The sequence below is a fragment of the Orbicella faveolata genome, unplaced genomic scaffold (assembly GCF_042242905.1).
Source record: "Orbicella faveolata isolate gen_17 unplaced genomic scaffold, um_ofav_v1 contig_35, whole genome shotgun sequence".
Classification (NCBI taxonomy): Eukaryota; Metazoa; Cnidaria; class Anthozoa; order Scleractinia; family Merulinidae; genus Orbicella; species Orbicella faveolata.
Window position 1 is genome coordinate 12,565,748 of NW_028301564.1, and position 21,405 is coordinate 12,587,152.

At 41.2% G+C, this 21,405-nt stretch overlaps 1 protein-coding gene, 1 long non-coding RNA gene and 2 pseudogenes across 2 annotated transcripts in view; 2 read left to right on the top strand and 2 right to left on the bottom strand.

Annotated features, from left to right (window-relative positions):
- Positions 1 to 21,405, top strand: part of LOC149103328 (uncharacterized) — a 177,510-nt gene that overhangs the window by 49,616 nt on the left and 106,489 nt on the right. The gene's annotated exons all lie outside the window — the stretch shown is intronic.
- Positions 1 to 21,405, bottom strand: part of LOC110054725 (uncharacterized) — a 534,050-nt pseudogene that overhangs the window by 32,682 nt on the left and 479,963 nt on the right.
- On the top strand, positions 1,778 to 2,603 carry LOC149103335 (uncharacterized; annotated as a pseudogene).
- LOC149103336 (uncharacterized) lies at positions 12,570 to 19,844 on the bottom strand. The gene is made up of 3 exons (XM_089273277.1): positions 19,781 to 19,844; positions 19,124 to 19,152; positions 12,570 to 16,940 (listed from the first exon to the last, which is right to left on the bottom strand). Exons 1-3 carry the CDS (start codon positions 19,842 to 19,844, stop codon positions 12,570 to 12,572), a joined length of 4,464 nt encoding a protein of 1,487 aa, XP_089129403.1.

A 21,405-nucleotide genomic window follows, 5' to 3' on the forward strand; every position in this document is an offset into this window, starting at 1 on the left:
GGCCAGTTATTGACTCCTGTTCTATTTGTGTTCCTTCCCTAGTTCCTCTCCCCCCAGTTTCAGCAGTCACTCCTCTGCAGGCGGAGCAGTTTGCCTGGAAGTTGCGAATGGAATGCGTCACGGGTTCAAATTGGGCTTCTGCCCGGCCCAAAAGCTTAAGGCGGCTAAGAAAAACAAACCATCTGCGCACCAGCATCAGTCTGTCATTGACGACTATTTAGCCAATGAGGTGTCGTTGGGAAGGGTGGCTGGCCCATTCGATTCCCCCCCCCCCTTCTCCAACCTCCAAGTCAGTAGCTTTGGTGTTATTCCAAAGAAGAGCCAACCAGGAAAGTGGCGCCTCATCGTGGACTTGTCTTCCCCAGGGGGGGGCTAGTGTCAATGATGGGATCAACCCAGATGAGTTTACCCTCCACTACATAACTGTGGATCAAATTATTCGCCTAGTGTCTCGACTGGGAAAGGGGGCCCTCATGGCTAAGTTCGATGTCGAGGCTGCTTACCGCAATGTTCCTGTTCATCCATCTGACCGTTATCTGCTGGGGATGAAGTGGCGTAATCAATACTATGTGGATCTGGCTCTCCCCTTTGGCCTTCGGTCAGCTCCTTTCATCTTCAATGCGATAGCAGACATGGTTGAGTGGATCCTCGTGCATTCTTACCAGATTCCAGACCTGCTGCACTACCTCGACGACTTCATCACTGCTGGCCCTCCTGAGTCATCTCAGTGTGCGCACAACTTGAGTATTGCAGTGTCAGTATGCAGACGTTTGGGCTTGCCACTTCACCCCGGCAAGTGTGTGGGCCCTTCAACTGTGCTCGTGGTCCTAGGTATTGAGCTGGATTCCGTTAATCAAATCGCTCGTCTCCCCGCCGAGAAATTGTCCGCTTTGCGAGATCTTATTACTTGTTGGCTTTCTCGAAAATGGTGCAATAGGCAGGAGTTAGAATCTCTCATTGGCCATCTGCATCATGCGGCGAAAGTGGTCTGGCCTAAGAGAACTTTCTTACGTCGCATGATCGACCTGTTATGCTGCTTTCGCAAAAGGGATCACCCAGTTCGCCTTAACACGGAATTTCACTTGGACCTCCTGTGGTGGCACCAATTCTTGTCGGATTGGCACGGTGTTAGCTTTTGGCTGTTGCCAGGTTTATTGCCAGAGGCAGACGTCGAGGTGGCTTCTGATGCAGCTGGATCAATTGGTTATGGAGCATACCTCAAGGGCCTTCGGTTTGCTGGTTCCTGGGCTCCTTCTCAACTACAGCAGTCCCTCGCTTATACGGAGCTCTTTCCAGTTGTCATCGCTGCTCATGTTTGGGGACACATGTGGTGCAAGAAGCATGTCCTTTTCCGTTCAGACAACGATGCTGTCGTCCATGTTTTGAATTCCAGAACTTCTAAAGTGCCTTGTTTGATGCGATTACTGCGCAGCCTGCTCCTTGCAGCCGCTCATCATAGTTTTTCCTTTTCTGCCCAACATGTACCTGGGGTTAACAATCAGATAGCTGATGCTTTATCTCGCTTTCGTTGCCAGGACTTCAGGCAGTTGGTCCCGGATGCACAGCTTCACCCTACTTGGATCCCGCCGGAGCTTCTGGCGGACTTGACTTCAATATCCTAGAGCAACAGTGCTTTTCCTTTCTGTCTGAAGGTCTCGCCCCCTCGACACGCCGTTCTTACGCTTCAGCACAATCGAAGTTCATTTCCTTTTGCCGTCAGCTTGGCAAGTTACATCCTTCAGGGTCCCCATGCCCAGCAGACGAATGGACACTTTGCCTCTTTGTCACGTTTCTTGCGAGAACCATTCAGCACTCCTCTATCAAGGTGTATTTGTCTAGGGTTAGAGCCCTTCATATTGAACAAGGGTTCCCCGACCCACTTATGAATTGCCTTCGTCTTCAACGGGTTGTACGTGGAATCAAGCGCTGTCAAGGTTCTCCTTCTTCTTCGCGACTTCCCAATACTGATGACCTGATGTTGGTTATTTGGCGGTCTCTGTACCTTTGCCTCCCAGACCACTGCATGTTCTGGGCAGCTTGTTCATTGGGATATTTTGGCTTCCTACGCGCTTCCGAGTTCACTGTTCCCAACCTGTCTAGCTTCTCTTCATCTCTGCACTTGGGTGTTCAGGATGTTGCGGTGGATTCACCTTCGGCCCCATCATGCATGCGCATTAAGATTAAAGATTCCAAGACTGATCCATTTCGGAAGGGCTGTCTCATTCACATTGTGTGCAGTGCATGCTCTTATGACTTACCTTGCGCTCAGGGGTGATGCTTCAGGCCCCCTGTTTTTGTTCCAGAGTGGTCAGCCCCTCTCACGTTCTGTGTTGACGGATTGGCTTCGGCAGATCATGGTCTCCGCCAGGATTCCTGGTAACTTCTCGGGCCATAGCTTTCGTATAGGGGCTGCTACTGTCGCTGCTCGCAATGGAGTACCGGATCATTTGATTCAGTCCATGGGCCGCTGGTCAAGCAATGCCTATCAGCTCTACATTAGGACCCCGTCAGATGCCTTAGCTGCCCTCATCCAGCTAATATCATTAAGGCAAGTTAAATATGAGCTTATGCAGCCAGCGGTTTCCGCGTTTGGGAGTACGTGACCTGTGGGGCGGCCTTCAGGGGTTTTGCAGGGGTTTAGGGTTCATTGCATAATATTGTTGTAGTGTATTCTGCTGATTGTTGCGGATCAGTTGAACTGCTTTGCTCGCGAATCATTGCGGATTCTTGCACCCTCTCCTCCCTCCCGTTTTGTTCTTGGTCAGGGTAAGTATTCTCCAGGTAAGTAGATTCCACTGAATTTCTTTCAGTGTGACGGTGCCGGTTAGCGGACGCTCATTGGGTGGTTCCTGCTTTCCAGGGTTGCCATGGATACCTCCTAGCGGCTTATGGCTTTGGCACCCCGCTTACCTTTAAGGCACCAGTTCCCAAGCTCATCTATTTGTGATGAGTTTAATGACAGTTATGTAGAATAATCAGTATTTATTTTGTAGATTTTTTAAATTTTTATCACTATTTCTTTCACAGATGTATTCATAAGTAATAATTAAGTAAATAGAGGATGAGTCTGAAATTGTTTTGATTGTTCTACATTTACAACAGCTTATTCAAACCAGCCCAAGCTCAAAGGCTGAAGAAAATATGTCATTGCTTTTTCTTACTAAATGAACCACAAATCACTGTGTTGTCTGTGACTAGTTTGTTGGATCTAGATTTAAGGGACAAAAGAGTGAGAGAACGTTTCACCTTTGTAATAAGAACCCAGTCACAATCGTGCATGACTAACTGTGGCCACCTTCCTTGGTTTAAATAAGCTAATCAAAATGCATGAACTAGGTATGGTGAAAATGTCAAGCATGATGTAACCTGTTGATCAGTCGACAACTCCGCCTCTCACATTTCTTTTCATAATTTTGGATTTGCCAGGTGTGAATGGAAGCCATAAGAAAGTTGTTGAAAACATGTCAAAAAATCATGAAAAGAAATTAGTTTCGTGGCCTGTGTTAGAAGTGCACCACTGTAAATGCAATGATAAGTATTATATTAGTATGTCCAAAAGGCATTTACCTGTCAAAAATAGAATTTATCAGACTAATTCTAACTTTGGTTATTTTGCCGTTGTAACAATACAAATCTCAAGATTATAGTGGTTTTACAACACAGGCTAAACACAGGCCCTAAAATATAATTTTCGAAAATGTTTGGATAAAGCAACGGTTTGTATCATCCGTGAGCATTGCAGATAATTCAAGCCAATTAATTCAAGGTAACAAGTCAGATTGTTTTGGTTCTCATGTGTGTAGAAAGATCTATAAGATTCCAATTGATAGTGATAATGGTAATTATACCTGTTCATGAAAACACCAGTTGTATAAATTCCAGTCTAGCCATAAATAAAAAAAAGATTTGTAATCTTCTTTGTCATAACTGAATTATGTTATTGAACTAGTATGAGGTCCATGTTGGTAAAACATTGGTCGAGTTCTTCACCTTCCAATGTTATGGCGAGATCCATAGACTTGTTAAAAAATGAAATACCCATATCAGTATCCGACGTAAGTTTCATTCCATGTTCAATGCTAAATTCCTAAGGGGTGTACCTACAAACGAGGACTAACAATATAGCTATAAATCAATGAAAATAGTAAATCCCTCTAAGATTCTCCAACCGAAACAAGTGATAGGTTGTGGAGGTATCACTGAATTCCTAATTTTCAACCTTCTGCTTTCATTTCATCGTCTCTCCCGGTTAATAACAGGCACCCGTTGTAGCTAGTTCCGGCCGATCCCAGGAATGCAAATCTCATTGGCAGTCAGTGCTCTGTCTGATAACCATAACGAGTACTTTTAAGGGTATCAAGTCTTATATCGGAGATTCGGTGATATTTCTTTCTAACAACAAAAACTGAAATAGTGTTCACCATAACCTGCCTCAGCACGTTTGCGAAAATCTATCGGTTCCTTTCAGAGGTTTTTTTAAGAGCACTCGGCTAACTTCCAGGTACGATTTCCGTACAGCGCCATACATTAATTGTGTATGCAACTATCTCAAACTATCACATTATAATAAAACAGCAATCGTGAAAAGAACGAGTCAATCAAAAAATTGCATGCATAATTAATGTAAGGGGTGGTGCGAAAATCTTGCCAACCTCCCTGTCAAAATAAGAGAGCCCCTCTGCCAGTTTTGTCTGCATAGTATAACTTCCACTGACAGAATCGCTATGATTACGATGACGACCACAAAGCGCTTTGTGGTGTATTGAATGGGCCACAAAGTGCTTTGTGGTGTTTTGAATAGGCCACAAAGCGCTTTGCGGTGTTTTGAATAGGCCACAAAGCGCTTTGTGGTGTGAAAAATTGGAAAAACCAAATTATTTCAGAAAATAGCTGTGAGATATTTGCGAGTCAACGAACCATCCAGTTTTCAATGTTAAATCCCAAAATAAAACACCACATAGCGCTCTGTGGTGTTTTGAACAGGCCACAAAGCGTTCTGTGGTGTTTTGAGTAGGCCACAAAGCGCTCTGTGGTGTTTGCAATAGGCCACAAAGTGCTCTGTGGTTTTTCGACTACTGCTGCTGTTTTGTAAAGCAAAGCGAACTAGGAACAGTTAGAAAGCACTCCGGCCATAAGATCTACTCGACAAGAAACTTTCTGTAGTAAATGTTCGATGCCACAGGTGACAGCTTACCCAAAAAGGTTCAGTTAGCCTCAACAAACTTATACTGCGAAGAGGGCTTTCGCGAACCGGATTTCTTGTGAGTGACAAGATTGGGAATAGAGAAATATTGCGCAGACTGAGTGGTAGTTTTACAGCACCGAAACTAAAATTGGTTACACTGCTTCTCAGAAATTTTGTTTTGCCTCTGTAATATAATTGAACGATCTGAACGATTTGAGAATAACCAAAGCGCGGAGTTTAACATATTGGCTGGCCGGGAACACGCGGTTCGCAAACCGGAGAGCAACCACTGTTTAAATCTTTGATTGAACTTTCATGTTGAATTTGAAACTGAAAATACACTAAGCGGTCAATTTCCGATAGAAATCTTGTGAGGTAAATGCAATTCTTGCAAATAGTCGCTGCATATTTACGTTCAGAGTCACTCTGGTTCAGAGTAAAGACATACAAAGTCAAATACTGCTTCCGTACACTACCCCTCGAAAAATCAATTTTGCTCGAAGACCGAACTGCAACGGAGTTTAGTTACCAGTCTTATGCTGCGTGTTATTAGATAGAACGCATGATATGATTGGCTCCATATATCACATTACGTCACAGGACATGTCTGCTACATAGGACATAACTGCAACGGTACAGTTCACAGCCTCTTTACCGTAAATCCTCAAATATGCGCCCGGCGCGCTTATTCCAAATTTAGGAGTTGGACGGGGTCGCTTATTCGATGGGGGCGCTTAATCGAGGGGGGGAGGTGGCCGCTTTTCCCAAATCGTGGCCTGACATGATCATTTTTTCTAATACATCATCTATGCGTAAACAACAACATGAGCTGGCTATCGACATAAAAAGCTTATCCTAAAGTTTAAATCGCGGCACCGTTAGTACTTCCTATGTTCAATGTGTTCACTTAACGTGTTCACAAACTGAAACAATATTGCTGGTTTGCAGTGTCACACCATCAAAAATAAAAATCATAATCATTCAATAAATTAAGTCAAGAAGCTGGGACGTGAAAGATGATTGATATATGAACAACCTCGCCAAGATTTTGGTCTGTGCGGTTTTCCATTCTCCCGTTATTCGGAGAGGAGTTTCACTCAAATTTATAGAGCTTTGTATGAAGTCGTCTTGTTTGTGCCCCTCGGAGAGGCACAAACATGGCGGCCGTAAAATAACAGAAACATCTGAAAGTGAAGAATGATCATCGCAGTAAATCATATAAACGTCACATCATTTCACTCCTCACGGGAAGATATGAACTCAATTAAGTGGCCTCGCTCCCAATGTGTGGCTTCATAGCTCAGTTGGTAGAGCATCGCACCGGTATCGCGGAGGTCACGGGTTCGAATCCCGTTGAAGCCCTGATTTTTTTCAGGCTTCTTCTTTCCAATTGCTTAAATTGGAAAATTTACTGCGATGATCATTCTTCACTTTCATCTACAACCGCAGTCGTACATGAATTATTTCATAGAAACGTCACATCAACAGAAACATCTGTCATCGAGTTTTGCCATTGAAACGAAACGTTATTACTCTAGAGCTCCGGCAAATTGAAATTAACACTTCTTATAGAGCAGCAACTGTTTAGTTAGCAACAATTGTGCAGTAACCCATCTTTTTGACCATTCGAGCGCCATATCGGGCCGCCTGTTTAATGTCACGCAACGCATAAACTTGGAAATTCAAACGTACTCTATTACATAATAAGAACCCTGTCGAGCTTAAACGTTGCAAAACATCAAGTTATGAAACGGTCTTACGTCTGAGGAAACTAAAACTTCAGAAGGATTGGTAATTTCATATTTTGAAAAATGATGACGTCACATGAAAAGCAGCAATACAAATCTAATACTATAAGAAGAAAACTGTACATCCTTTGTTGTCTCATTACTCGTACACAAAATGGGGGGATGGGAGGGGGCGCTTATTCAAGGAGACGGGGATACTTACTTTAAATTTCGGCCGATAGGAGGGAGGCTTACTCCAAGGGGCGCTTATCCGAAGGGGGGGGGGGGAGGCCTAATTCGAGGATTTATGGTATTTACGCACGCGAAAGAAAAAGCGAGCGAGGCACGTGGGGGTGGGGGGTGGGGTTTGCGAGCGAAGAGAGGAAGATCACCCTCTACCCTGTCAAGTCGTCCGTTTTGCGCTGGCGTCCAGTTCTCTCGCGACTCTATCTGCACGTTCAAGGATGGAATAAAAATACGAGAAAATAGAGGGCTGGGAACAGTCTAAAACAAATCGGGCACGTAGAATAAAACTTTTTGAGATTAAGGAAAAATGCTAAACAGTATTGCATTGCGTACGATTTTCGCGTCATCAGCGCGCACACATGGGCGCGCCCACGTAGACAACTTGAGTCCCTCAAGCTACCTGGAAGCTCGACAGCGAAATGAATGCTCGTTTTTTCTTAAACAAGCATGGTGAACATATAAACTATGATGGTGACCTATATTTTACACTACATAATTTTGGTGTACAAATTATTCGCTTTAAGTTAAGGTTACTCCGAACCTTCGCGGGTGTCCTCCAGAAAAAAAATTCGTACGCGCGCTGTTTTCAATGAAGCCCCCACAAACTATACATCAATAGGAAGGTTAGGAAATGTAGAATTCGATAAAATTATATTGTGTTTTGCCGACTGCTTTCCTAAGGCGGCAGAAGCCGTTAACGCCAAAACGACCGACTGAAATTCACGCGAATTTTAAATCGGGTATCAAATACGATCTTGATGCAAAATAACTGCGCAGTGTTAATCACAAAGCCTCAATCTGTCAAAGCGTGTCAGCATTTTCTTTCATTTCTATTGGTTATCCTTTTATAGATCTGTCAAGTTCCACTATCCAAAAGTTCGAGTAACGTGCTGCGTTAAGGGTCGCCATGAGAAAAGTGTTTAAAATAAAAGCATTCGCCGACACTCTCAGTGAATGTTCTGGGAAAATTTCAAGGAAAACCGTCGATTCCACATACCCTATTAATTCATTTAAAGATGACGGATTCTCTCGAAAAACGAGTGCAAGTTTTCGCCATCTAAATATTTATAAACATGTCACTCCTCTCCGGAGTGACATGTCAACTCAAAAAGCCGCCAGCCTATGAAATAACAGAACCCCTAGCGTTCACAGTATGCAGAGTTGAATTTCGCGGTAAAGCGATAGTGTTACAGTCACGTTTTAGTTGCGCACGTTTTAGGCCGTTGCTCAACAGTAATCGGCAAAACAGAAGGAAGGCGATGTGCAACAAAATAAAAAGAAACAGAAGAGCAATTGCCCAAGCGTGATTACAAGGAGGCGCTCTTTACGGACATGAAATCTGAAATTGAAATTATTTAATATAGGATGTCTGGATTAAGCCGTTTGCCGCGAAAAGGTCGCTGAGGAGTCCATTCCTTTCGGGGATTTTGACACCTTGACGGTTTATTAACTTTATTTAAAAAAATCTTTTTTTCTCAGTAACTCGCGCACGTTTTAATATTTTAGTTTCAATATTTTGGGAAATATTACCTTAAATAATAAACTTTAATTTGGTTGAAAAAAAAAATTGACAAAAGTAGCCCCGCGAAGGTTTGGAGTAACCTTAAACAATTAAGAAATTCTCGGAAGGAAAATAGATATAGCTGAAAAGAGCGCAGGGAGTAGAGGAGTCCTATTTCACCGTATTTCCAGTTAAATTCACCGCACACTTGTAGTGTGAATCTATCTGCTGTTGATTGACGTCACTGTACGTGATCGAACTGCATGCGATCCCGTTACGCGTCTGTTGGAATCTTATCCTATCCTCACGACGAATGTCGCATACAGTAATGACTGTGGGCTATCACTCGTGGTGACCAACAGTAAGAAAAGAGAGATCCCATGAGGCTGTGCAGGAGACTTGGAGTCAAATACTATAGTCAACTAGTAATAACCAAAGGTTAGGAAGTGCGGGCGAGGACGATGCATTGTGCTTTTGGGTTAATAAAAATATAATAGAGTTGTTCTATGTAAGCAATGGTGCAATGAGATTGAAAGTTTCCTGTCTCTTTTATAACATCGAACTGATTTGGTAGAACAACCACGCATCTTTCCTAACGTGTCTGTTTTATACAGCTAAATGAGACACTTCTGCATCTTTGCTGGGGAAGGGTTATTAGTGGTGTTTTGTTTACATTTCAAATCGCAGCGAACATATTAGGTAATCGCAGGCTTGTTTCAACGAAAGACTTGGAAACATTGCGATGGCTTCGCTAAATTAGTTTAGCTCTCTTGTATTGTCACTGAAAAGCCCCATCAGGGGAGTGTCCATAAATTATTGTTGTTGTTGTTGTTATTGTGCCTGGTAAGATTTTAGAGAAACACAAGACTTGCATGTGATAGGTCGTGATAGCTTACATTGTATTTGCCGTGATTTCACCGTGATAGCTCTGTGTTTTGAGCGAGGCTTGTTACAATACAGTTAACTTATTTCGTGGTGAACAAAGTGGTTCAGTAGTATACCTGTGGCAAAACTGTGTCGCTATTTCGTAAACAAACCGAAGTGGGTGACAGGCTGATATCTGCTGTTAAATTATGTACGCACACACGACGAAAAATCAAAAGCTTCTCCTTACGTACGTAAAAGTAGCGGTAAAAACGTCAGCGTATCACGATTATGATACAACAAAATAATCTTTATAAGTGTAAAAGCCCGCTCCAAGGAGGAAAAACGTTCTCGCTCCACGCTTCAATAGGGAAGATATTTATTTACAAACATTTTTTTTATTTAAATATTCAAAACGTTAAACAAACGAATCCTTTGTTTCACCAGCCAATAGTTCTCTGGTTGGCATATTAATAACAATAGGTGACGTCACTGATATCTTTGCTATGAGATCAAGGACGGACAGATCGGACAAACAACAATCTCTGACTACACGCTTCTCAGGTCAAGGACCAACAACACACCAGCTCCACGCCTGAGGTGAAGGACGAAAGGATCGGACGATGCTGTCGCTCCACGCTTGAGGTCAAGGAAGAACATTCGCAACTCGCTTGAGGCTAAATGAGGCCGTAAAATGACATCAAATGCGACAAGAACAGGAGACGTCTCAGGTTGGCTGGCTCGATTTCAATTACATTCCGTACCTTCTTAGTGGAGGTCCATCCGAATAAAGAAAAAAATCGAGTCGGGGCCAAACTACATAACTGCCGCGCATGCGTTTGTAACAGCAACGTTAAAATTAGGATTGCGGGCTCCTCTGGTCGTCCGCAACTGCTGGTTTTCAGTGTCAAGTCATTCAAAATAGATCAAAATAAAAATCAAAGCCGTTCAATAGATTAAGTTCAGAGTCTGGGAAATGAAAGAAAGTAAATATGCAAAGACTCTCGCCAAGATTCTGGTCACAGCAATTTTTCTTATGCAAGATATGCGGAGAAATTTTTTACCCAAATTTATAGAGATTTGTACCCAGACGCCATGCTGGTGCCCATCCGTATGAGCACCAACATGGCGGCCGAAAACCAACAGAAACATCTGTCACTGAGTTTTGCTACAAAAGCATGAATTTATCCCACGAGGAACTCTAAAACATTAAAGTAATACTTTTTCTAAGACATGAACTGTTCAGATAGCCAAATTCCCCGTAATAAGTCACTTTTTTAACCATCATGACGCCCTCATGTAAATGCTGCATCACGCAAAAGTTTCGAAATTTAAGCGTAGTCTATCACAAAACCAAGAACCTATTCGGAGCGAAAATTTGTATGGATATTAGTTTTCAGCTGCTCTTATACATCATTAAAGTAAAATCTCAGGAAGATCAATAGTTTTGTAGTTTGAATTTTAGTGACGTCATGTGAAAACCAGCTATAAGTTAACACCGTCGAACATAGTTAAAAGACCCTCGGTCAGTAGTAAACAACTATTGTGTTTTGTGCACGGTCAAGGCCGAAAAAGAGAACACAAACATAAAACAAAGAACCTTGTCGAGTTTCATAACCATTCCCCTCTATTAACTATGCCCTCGAATAAGTCCAATAAAATCTTGAAGTACGAAGTAAAAAAAAAAATAAGAATACTACAAGACATTTCCTAAAATTTCCAGAAATTTAATCGAAATAAGAGCAATTTTCTTCACGATAGCATATAAACAATTTTTCGGAAATTTAGAATTATTTCTTTGCAAGTCTCATTTTTTGTTTTATAGATCGTTTGTACTGTCACGCAATAAAAAAAATCAAAAACCATCCAGTGGAAAAAGCTAAGAAATTGTGATGTTATAGAAGATACCTAAATAAGACAATTCTCTACGTTTTAGGCCTGTGCGTTTCCCCAAACTTCAGATATTCGTCGGAATGTTTCGCAGAAATTTACAGAGCCCAGTATAAAACGCCATGTTGGTGTACATCCGTGCTACACCAGTATGGCGGCCGGAAATTAGTGTAAACGTCTGAAAATTACTTAGTCTTTACTTTGGCTATCTAGGCGACTGATTATCAGTACTGAACAAACAAACATTTACATAAGCACTTTTCCTAATGGTCTACCTTCTAAAAAGGCTCAAAATCATGAGATGAGTATATATTTCTCAACAAACTCGATCGCAGCCTTTTCTCATGCACCTCCATAACCCTGAAATTCAAAATGCTCTGGTTTCCAAACGAAGCACGCTATTGAGCTGTAAGATTGAAAACAGATATAAATATACCGCCTCATATGCCTGATGAGGATAAAAAATTTGGTGGCTCTTTAGTTTTGGCTTTTAGAAAGAGATGACATCACGTGAAAACGATCTTATCGTTCTAAAATCTGACGTAGTGCGCAGTTAAGCATTTTTATAGAAACTGAGCGGTATGAATTTTAATTATTATTATCATCATCATCATCATCATAATCATTATTGTTATCATCATCATCGTTGTAAGTGTTATTATTTCTATTATTATTATCATTATTATAATTCATGTCCCTCAGCTTGGACTTGGTCTTATCATTATCATCATTCTTCTTCTTCCTCTTTTTCTTCTTCTTCTTCTTCTTCTTCTTCTTCTTGTTATTATTACTTCGACAGGCGCTGAACAAAAAAATATATGTACAAGTTTCTCTATCCAATATTATCCAAATCAATGATCAGCTCACACTTTTATCATCCATCCCTTTACCCGCTATGGTGGAAAGATGGGCTCTAGCCAGGAATAAGATTATCTTCATCTCTCTGTTACATGCTCCGTGGCAAAAAAAGAGACTGATTAAGATTTGATATACACTGCGTTTCAATCGAACTTATTTACTAAGACATTTTTCGTACATTGAGCTTTATTTTGTATGCCATAATTTCTACAACAGCAATAAGAGTTATTGAGGGTTCAAAGAAACACGTGCAGCTACCCGGCAAAAATCAACGGCCAGAAATCGACAATATTATGTCTTAATTTTCAGCATTGTTCTGTTCAGCATTATCCAAAAGAGGGTCCCTCAGTTGGTGTATAAGCAATCGATTATAACGAAACTGCCACCAGGTGCAATAACATTTCTTGACTACAAATACCACGAGCCTTGCGAGCTGGGACAAAATGGCAAAAGTGACCAACAGAGACACCAATGCTGGGGCAAATGCTAAGGTGCACACCTCAAACCATTTCAGGGTTTCCAAATAAGGTATGTCTGGGCCATCAAAAGCGACACCATATGAGATCAAGGTTGCTTTTACCAAATTGATCACCACAATCATGGACAACGCAGCGAGGGACAGTGTTTCAGCTTTGTTGGCCAGCGGATCACGATATGGATTCTTCAAAATGTGATGAATGGTCATCAGGAAGCATGCGCTGACCATGCAAACCATACGCAACATTAGGTTTGTTATGAACGCTCGGCAAGCAAGGAGAACAAATCGTCGACCAATCAGCACACTCTCCCAGTAGAGTGTACCTTTATCATCACCCTGTGGTTTACGGAAAGGACCATGAAGTATTTCCAAAACATCTTTGTTGACAACTTGTGCATTCGTAGAATCTCCATTTCTTCTATTCAAAATTGCTTTAACAAACCAGTATATCAAAAATGGCAATGGAATCATGCACGCAGCAAGAAACTCAGTTGCAGTTACAGAAGCCCTGTAGAGCTTGGACGATCCCCAGTAAAGAACAACGATGAAAGGAACCACAAAAACTATGATATAGGCCAGAAGGAGATACTGCCACCACTGCATGCATGGAACATTTGCATCAATGAAAAGCCGCCTTCCAGGTCCTATAGAAACACAGTGCATTAGCGTAAGAGACGTTTCTGCCAGTCGCTCGTATCCCAGCAACAGTACTTCTATGATAACCGCCATGTAATGGATGTGGGCTGGTTTTTCTTTTCTTCTTATCATGTTTATCACAGAATGGACGCCATAAATGATGACAACTTCAGACATTGCCACGAACACAGTACCGGAGAGTAACAACTGCTTTGTTACCGCAGTTAACCCTACAAAAGGGCATCCGATTCCTTTGTTGAGGCTCCGAACCTGGAAATTAAAAGCGGCAATCAAGAAGTACATAAACGGTATCTTCTGAAAGCATTCTTCCATAGATCCGACCATCAGGAGCTCAGCAACTTGATAGAAATAAAAGGTAATTTTTATATATCCACTGTCTAAATGCTCTGGCGGATCCTCGACGACGCCCAAGACAACTCTTGACTGATTCTCTTCTCTTCTGTTAAACCATAAGATCTGGGTTCCAAGAAAACTTAGGGTTGGAGGCTTTATTAAAAGATAAAGCACCAATGCAAGTGTTAGCAATATTGTCAGGATCCACAGAGTATAACTGTTGCATTTTGCAGATTTTCGACACTCAGCTGAGAACAGAGTTTCGCTGAATCCTTCCGCACATTGTCCACAGAGGGTGCCATTTCTGTTGCCGTGACAACTATTGTAATTTTCTGCATCTTTAGAAGGGCAATAGTGTTCTGGACAAGCAATAAATTGCAGCGCTGGTGGATGGTTTGAATCTTGGTAGCCCCAGAAGTTTGGTTTCGCAGCTATGTTACTTTTACTACAATTGGCTCCAAACGGACATGGCAGACACTCAACAGCAGCAGCTACAACTAAACCTCGTGATGTGCCTTTTTGGAGGCTGTAATAACCAGTGGGGCAGGATGTGCAAGAATATTTCAGAACTGCGACATTCAATCCACAGAACTTGCCGTTTTTCTCCGTGTATACGATGTGTTTTGCATCTTCTAATAGAAGCTGTTGTCCTTCGCCGCACTGCAACTTCGTTGTTTCGTCCGTGCCGACGTATCCTCCACTGGATATATCAAGCATGGGAAAGGAATTTCTGTCTGAATCCAGCGAAATCATAGATGTATTTCTAAGATTTAAAGGACCTCCGCTTTCGGAATATAGGAAGGTGGGTTTATTGAATGTAGAGATATTAGAAATTGTCATCCTGTTATTTGTTGTGGCGAATGAGCAATCTTCAAAATCGACTTGTCCAGTTCCATAAGCGGAATAGATATGTCCACTTCGATTGCCAAAGTTGTTGTGGAAGGTACACCTTCGAAATGTCGTGAAACCGTTACTGACGTAAACCGCTCCAGAATCCAACCCTACATTTTCCACAAAGATGCTATCTTCAAATACCACACGACTGTCGTAAGTCCATGATGGGTAAATCTCCTTGGTGGATTTTGAGAGAATACAACCCAAATTTCGAGGTTTGTCTGGGTTTGTTAAAACTGAAATGGCTCCAGTAGCAGTCTCGTAAAAGATCCCACTTTTGTTGTCAGACCACTTATATCGATGGGCATAGATGCAGTTACGAAATATCGTACGTCTGATTGTCACGTTTTTATCCCCTTCGAAGAAAAGAACCAAATAACTTGAAGGTCTGGAGTGGAATGTATTGTTGTCAAGCTCGATGACGGCCCTCGAAGAAATGTTGAGTTTAAGTGGTGTAATAATGAGACCAATGGCATAGGTTTGACCACTGGTTTTCACTGTTTCATTACTACTGCTGGTAAAAAGAGTGTTTTTGATGAGCACTTTGGCAAATGTTGGATCATAGATTGTCAAATTTATATCATACACATTATCTATAAAAGTGCAATTATCAATGGAGATATCGACTAGAAATGAGGTATTTGCAGGGTTTGATGATACTCCGCGAAATCCGTAACGAAACGCTGTCAATGTAATGTTAACCAGTCTAATGCGGTATCTGGCACTTATAAACAGAGCCACCTTTTTCTTTGCAATTACATTGTTTATTATCAAACTGTCTGTAATCGTTACGATCCCTGCATTACCGTTCCCAGCAACCACCTTGATAATGAACCCTTTCCTCGCTTTTACAGCTTCGTCTTTAAAACTGCATTTGGAAACAGTTACATTACTTTTACCTCCAGTGGTAACCACCCATAAAGCACCTCCGACTGTCGTTCGCGTTTTCTTATGAAACTTGGACTCTTCTACTGTAACGTTTCCACTTTTTAGCAAAACATAGACAGCTGTGCATTTGTGATCTTTACCTTTCCATTGCTCAATGGTTACATTTCGGAGGGTCAGATGTAGTTTCTGCGGACTTGATTCATTATGATGTCCACGCCAGAAGGGTTTTCCAATTGTTATCGCACATCCGTACCCCCTTGCTTTACATTTGGCGAATCTAACATTAGTAAGGTTAACGTATAAAAACCCATCAGGGCTATCGACAAAGAGGGATCCGCCGGCGTCAGCTTCGTTTTCCTTAAACGTAGAGTTTAACACTTTTAACGAAGCACGGATATCAGCCTCAATAGATATGCAGGAACCGGCTGTTTTCATTGTAGACTGGTTGTGGAAATAGGAGTCCTGAATATCTACATCTGCTTCGTCAGACTGAGTTTTGATGCACTGCACGGACGGATAGTTACGGCACTTCAGGTTAACGAACTTTGCTCGAGTTTTTCTCGCATGTGAGAAGTACAAACTGTACACAGCAAGTTTTGGTTTCTTATCCAATGAGTTTTTCCGGGAAGGTAACTTGTTAAAGCTTAGCTCAAGATCTTTGTATGTCTCATTTGTAATAGCTGTTGAAACGTTGAGTTGTACGAAAGGACCTTGGTTTTTAGTGCACTTGACCTTCTCACAGAAAACATGAACATCTACTTGTTTTAAAGTTTTGTGATCGCTGGATGCTATCCTCATAACTCCTCTTTCAGATCTCTGTACGCCATGAAGTCCATTTTGTCTGAAATGTGTATCACTGATATTAATGGAAATCAAGCGGCTTTTGTTTGCGATATAATCCAGTAAAAGGAGTTTGATACATTGCGAATTATTGTGAAAGGATGAAAATCTTTCAATATCCAAGCGGAAAGTTATGATGTCGTGTATCTGAATGCTCAAAGCTCTAGGGGTGTTATGAAAAGAACAGTTGATAATTTTAACCTGATGCCAGTCTTCAAAGGTAAGAGGTGTTGTCCAAAAAGCGATCCCTGACAACTCAAGCCTTAATGTCTGCTGTTCACCATTTGTCTTCTGGAAATGAAATCCCTCCACACAGAAGACATTAGGTGTCGAGTAGAAGGCTTTCATAGTCAGATTCTTGTTAATGATGATACCAGAACTATCCGGAAGACTGCTTGAACAGTTGTATGGACGCTGGACAGTTCCTTTTCCGTCAAGGTAGATTTGTCCGCCTGCGTCGACCTGGCAAACGGCTTGAGCAATCGACTGACATGGTTGACTTTGAGGGCCGCAACTTTTGGAGTCGTTTCCATAAAGTGATACATAACCACTCTTGAGTTTGGCATCATTTGAGTCTGAGATTTGGCAATTTTAAAAGAAAATCAGGATGCAGAATTAGTCACAACTTACTAGTCAGTGTCTCAGCTAGTGCACGTGGTTGGTTTAAAACTAATCGATACGTGCTCTCACAAGTTGTAATTTCTTACGTTGCTCTCTCTTTCAACAAATAAAACAATACAACAAAGGCATCTTGGTAATCTTTCAAAGAACATGTCATTAGTTTGTTATCCCATTATATTTTCACGTCATTACTATCATGTCGGAGGATAGATAACGCAGCAACGCAGTTTTGGAGGAAACATCGGATGGTTTAAAAGCTGACAAAGTGAAGTTCGTGCATGTTGATCATGAATTGTTACACGTAGGATGTTTTATGGTCGCGGCGGTTGTTTTTATAGGAGGGCAGACACGCCACAGATAAAGTTAATTTTTTTTTATGGAAGGTCAACAAGCGAAACAGAATCTTAATGGGAACGTACAGAAACGGAGGCGCGAATGTAAGCTTTCTAATGCATTTATACCTAGTAAATGGTTTGAACCCAGGAGTATAAGTAGTTCGTATACTTTAGTGTGATCGTCCGGGTGAGAGTAGTTCTGAAAAGTACTGTTGTTAGTGACTAACGTTTCGACAACCTGACTTGGCTCTGAAGATGACTTCCGCTCAGGTTGTCGAAACGTCAGTCACCAACAACAGTTTTTTTAGAACTACCCTCACCCGGACGATCACACTATACGAACTACATTTATATCTGCCTCCTGAACACGAAAATTCTTAACCAGGTGTTTTGAATATGTCAGAACTCTGATATTACGCCAATTTATAACCAAACTTGCCATACTTACGGTATTACGGTAACTTCTAGTTGGTGCATTTATGTGGCAAACCCTGTCCTTCTTGCTGTTTGCCCCAGTCTCAAAATCGCGGCAGCGACTTCGTCAGTCATAGAGTTATGTACTTTCACAAGGATTTTCAAAACGATCAGTTCTTTTCCCAGTGTTTCATTTTATCAGGCATAGATATTGATGCCGATTTGTTGCCCGAACTTGTCTCAGTCTCGCTAACATCTAGCTGACTTCAGAGAACGGGCTTGATGTGTTTACTGAGTTTTCTACTCAATTCTCCACCGTATCGAATGAAAAGTGGTTAAAGGCCATGGTGCAAATGTATGATTTAGCTTTTCTCGACATGTTTTGGGAGCATTTGGGGTAATGCTATTTCTTGTTAGCGAGAAAGTGAAACTCCACCGATTACTGGTTGTATGCGGCTACCGGGATTTATTATAAAGACACGAGTATTTTACTGGAAAATAAACGTCTTGGAAAATTAATGCGAAACCACATCCGGGACTCGAATGGCATATTTTCCATATCCTCACTAGTGAGGATATCGATGACTTCACTGATATCAAGTTTGTCTCTTAAATTGTAATTAAATTTGTTGGTGTATGATCGAAATATTTTCGGGTCTTCCTCTAAAGCCTTCGGCAATCTTCCCGTTATCTTTGGAAATTTTTGGACATGTTCGGCAACGTTCGTATGACCCTCGGACAAGTTTTGGATAATCTTCGTAAATCTTCGCAAGTGGTCGGAAATCTTCGGAAATTCGTCAAAATCGCCGTCATTAGTATGTCTATATAATAAAAAGAACATTACACGTTAGCTCGAAGATATGAATTTTATGTTCTCGTGGCAAAAACAATATCTCACGAGTGAGCGCAGCGATCTCGTGAGATATTGTTCTTGCCACTGGAACATAAAATTCATATCTTCTCGCCACCGTGTAATATCCTCTTTTTACTGACCCAAATCTCTTGTCTCCGCCAACCGGCAATTTTCGCTTTTAAGGGAAGTTGAATAGAGTGAACTTTATTCGGTCAGTTGATTTTGCTGAGTAAACTGGGCAAACCTTCGCCTGGAGGAAACATGGAAAAGGAGGGAAGCTCGGGGTTACTGCCAATTCGTTGAAAATTTCGCTTTCAACATTAAAAACATGAAAAACTAAAGAAGCATTTTAAAAGCTCCATCTTGTCTTTGCTTTGATTTTGTGTTGACAGCACGCAAGCGTGTGAAATAACTAAGATTGATTGGGTCTAAGGATACTGTGGGTTAACATATAGACACGGTACATGTTCAATTGCCACACCCTTGGAAAGCATACGGACTCTCTTGAATTTTTACATTATAGAGAGGTTTTTAATTGACTGTCGTAAAACCAAAACCAAACCAATTACTTACCGATTAGACTACTCAACCAGTCTCTAACGATAATAAAACCTAAACCAAACACAGAGTACGTAATTGCCTGATCCCAGTTTACTTTCGAGAATCAATTGAAAACCACTCTATAGGAGGTTTTGTTATAAATTTGTTTTTAATAGTAATATTACAAGATCAGAGCGGTCTATTTTAAATATTTAAAAAGTCAAAAACAAAATCAAAAAAATAGCTAGTCGATCACTGGTATATTTTGCGCTGAAATGCTATGTGTTGACATCCTTCCCCATGACTAAGGAAGCTAGTGTTGTTTCGGTTTTTTATTGTAAACAAAATTATACCTACATGATCCAGTACATCAGAGACACGGAAACTGAAATATCACGAAAACTTCAAAATTTGAATAAAATATTCTTGTGCCGACAGAATTGGAACTTGAAGCACCACTCTAGATTATTGTTTTATAAACCACGCCTTGAGAGGAGCTGATCACGTTAAAAATCTTAAATACGTCTCTTACTAGTATTTGGACATAACCACCAGACAACAAGGTTCTAACGTTGCTGCGTGAAAGAAAATTTTCAGCCAAAATAAGTGTAGGATACGTACACTGTACGCTGCTATACAATAAATATTGTAATTACCTGATTTGCTGATTGACAGCATCCAGCTGAGAAGAAGCACAACGCAGGTCCACCAACGAGCCATCGTCAAATGCTCCGAGGAACGCGGAGCAATCAGCTCGAATAATTTCCCGTTTATGTGGTTAGAGTTAAGAAACCTTGTGGAAATGAAAGAGCTACCGAAATGTTTCAAGGGGAGGAGCAACCAGTCTAAATAATTGAAAAAATAATATTCATGAGCTCGGAAGAAATTTCTTCACCAATCCCTGTTCAATAATTATTGTCATACTCTATTCTATAAAAGGCTGACGGGACATCACTGAATGTTTGGTTTTGCCGAATCTTTCAGTTTCAATGCAAAATCTTGGCTTTGGGCCGGGCAGCTTGGCAGTCAGGTTGCTTTAAATGAGACCTTCACCGATGACAAAAGTGTTGGTTATAGGTATAGGGTATAACAGGGTTCTAAAGTAAACATTTGCTTTTTGTCTAGTAATCAATATTATAGTAATAGCCACTTGCACAGTTAGGTCTTGGCAGTATAGTAAAGTTTCCGTTTTCGTGAATCATCGCATGCTACTGAAAGTAAAATAAGGGATCAACATCAGGTTAATAACCATGACGAAGCGTTTACTCAGTAAAGAGAATCGCTAATATAATTCGGAAATGGGAAAGCTCTCCTTGCGACCATTCTGTTAAGCGACCAGTTCTAGTTACAACCACCTTTGTGAAACCCGTTTGAACTGTGACTTTGCAGTGAAAAGCTCTCGTAACCGACCGCTGCCGTAAGCGACCGCGACCACTTTTGCGATTACCAACTGGACTTTTCTTTTGTTTTTTAACTCTTGTAAGCGACCGCTCAGAGTCTTTTAAGCTTACATGTAAATCAAAACGTTAATGAAACTGCACACTGCGGTAATGGTTATTTTGGTCTAAAAAATAAATGTAACGTTTATCCGTGTCTATATCAGATATAACTGAAGACACTCATTAAACATTAGTTTCTTCTGTGAATTATTAATGAGTTTCTTAAGCTCCCGTAAGCGACCATCCTCCATTGTTTTACACCGCGGTTACTTGCGAGAGCTCATTCGAATTTCCGAGGTGGTCGCTTACGAGAGCTTCGACTGTATGTATTAAAACGCACATTGACACGCAAGCACGTGTTATCTAGTCATTAGAATATTCCTTGATTTCTCTAGATTCAAGCTTCTTCACTGTTTGGTAGGCAGCTTAATTCGAAATGAAAGAAATATTAGTACCATGTCGCTGGTCGAATGAAACGCTTTGAGACTTAATAATGTAGATAAAATGGCATGTGACAAACTCGAAACAGAAAAATGAAGTTTCGAACGTTACACCTTCGGCTAAGGAAAATATGATAATTCGTTGAAAAGGAAACTGTTCTTTAACAATTATATATTGTGTATGAGTGCTGCTTGAGCCCCTGTTTGCCAAGTCTCTTCAATATGATGTCGTTCGATATGCAATGACATACGCCCTCCGGCGATGTTAATCTTCTTAAGGGCCACGGGGTTGTTCGAAAGCCGGTAAGCGCTAACTCAGGATTAAAAGTTAACCGAAGTATTAATTTTTCTTGTACAAAAATATTTTTTACTGCTAGCTTATGACTTGTAAAGTTTGAGATA

What these genes read in the sequence shown, in the direction of transcription:
- LOC149103336 (XM_089273277.1), bottom strand. Translation starts at nt 19,844, where the DNA reads ATGGCTCGTTGGTGGACCTGCGTTGTGCTTCTTCTCAGCTGGATGCTG. An exon ending in GCTGTCAATCAGCAAATCAG is followed by an intron (nt 19,153 to 19,780) that starts GTAATTACAATA and finishes CTAATCGGTAAG; the next exon opens with TAATTGGTTTGGTTTTGGTT. An exon ending in TGGTTTTGGTTTTACGACAG is followed by an intron (nt 16,941 to 19,123) that starts TCAATTAAAAAC and finishes AATTGCCAAATC; the next exon opens with TCAGACTCAAATGATGCCAA.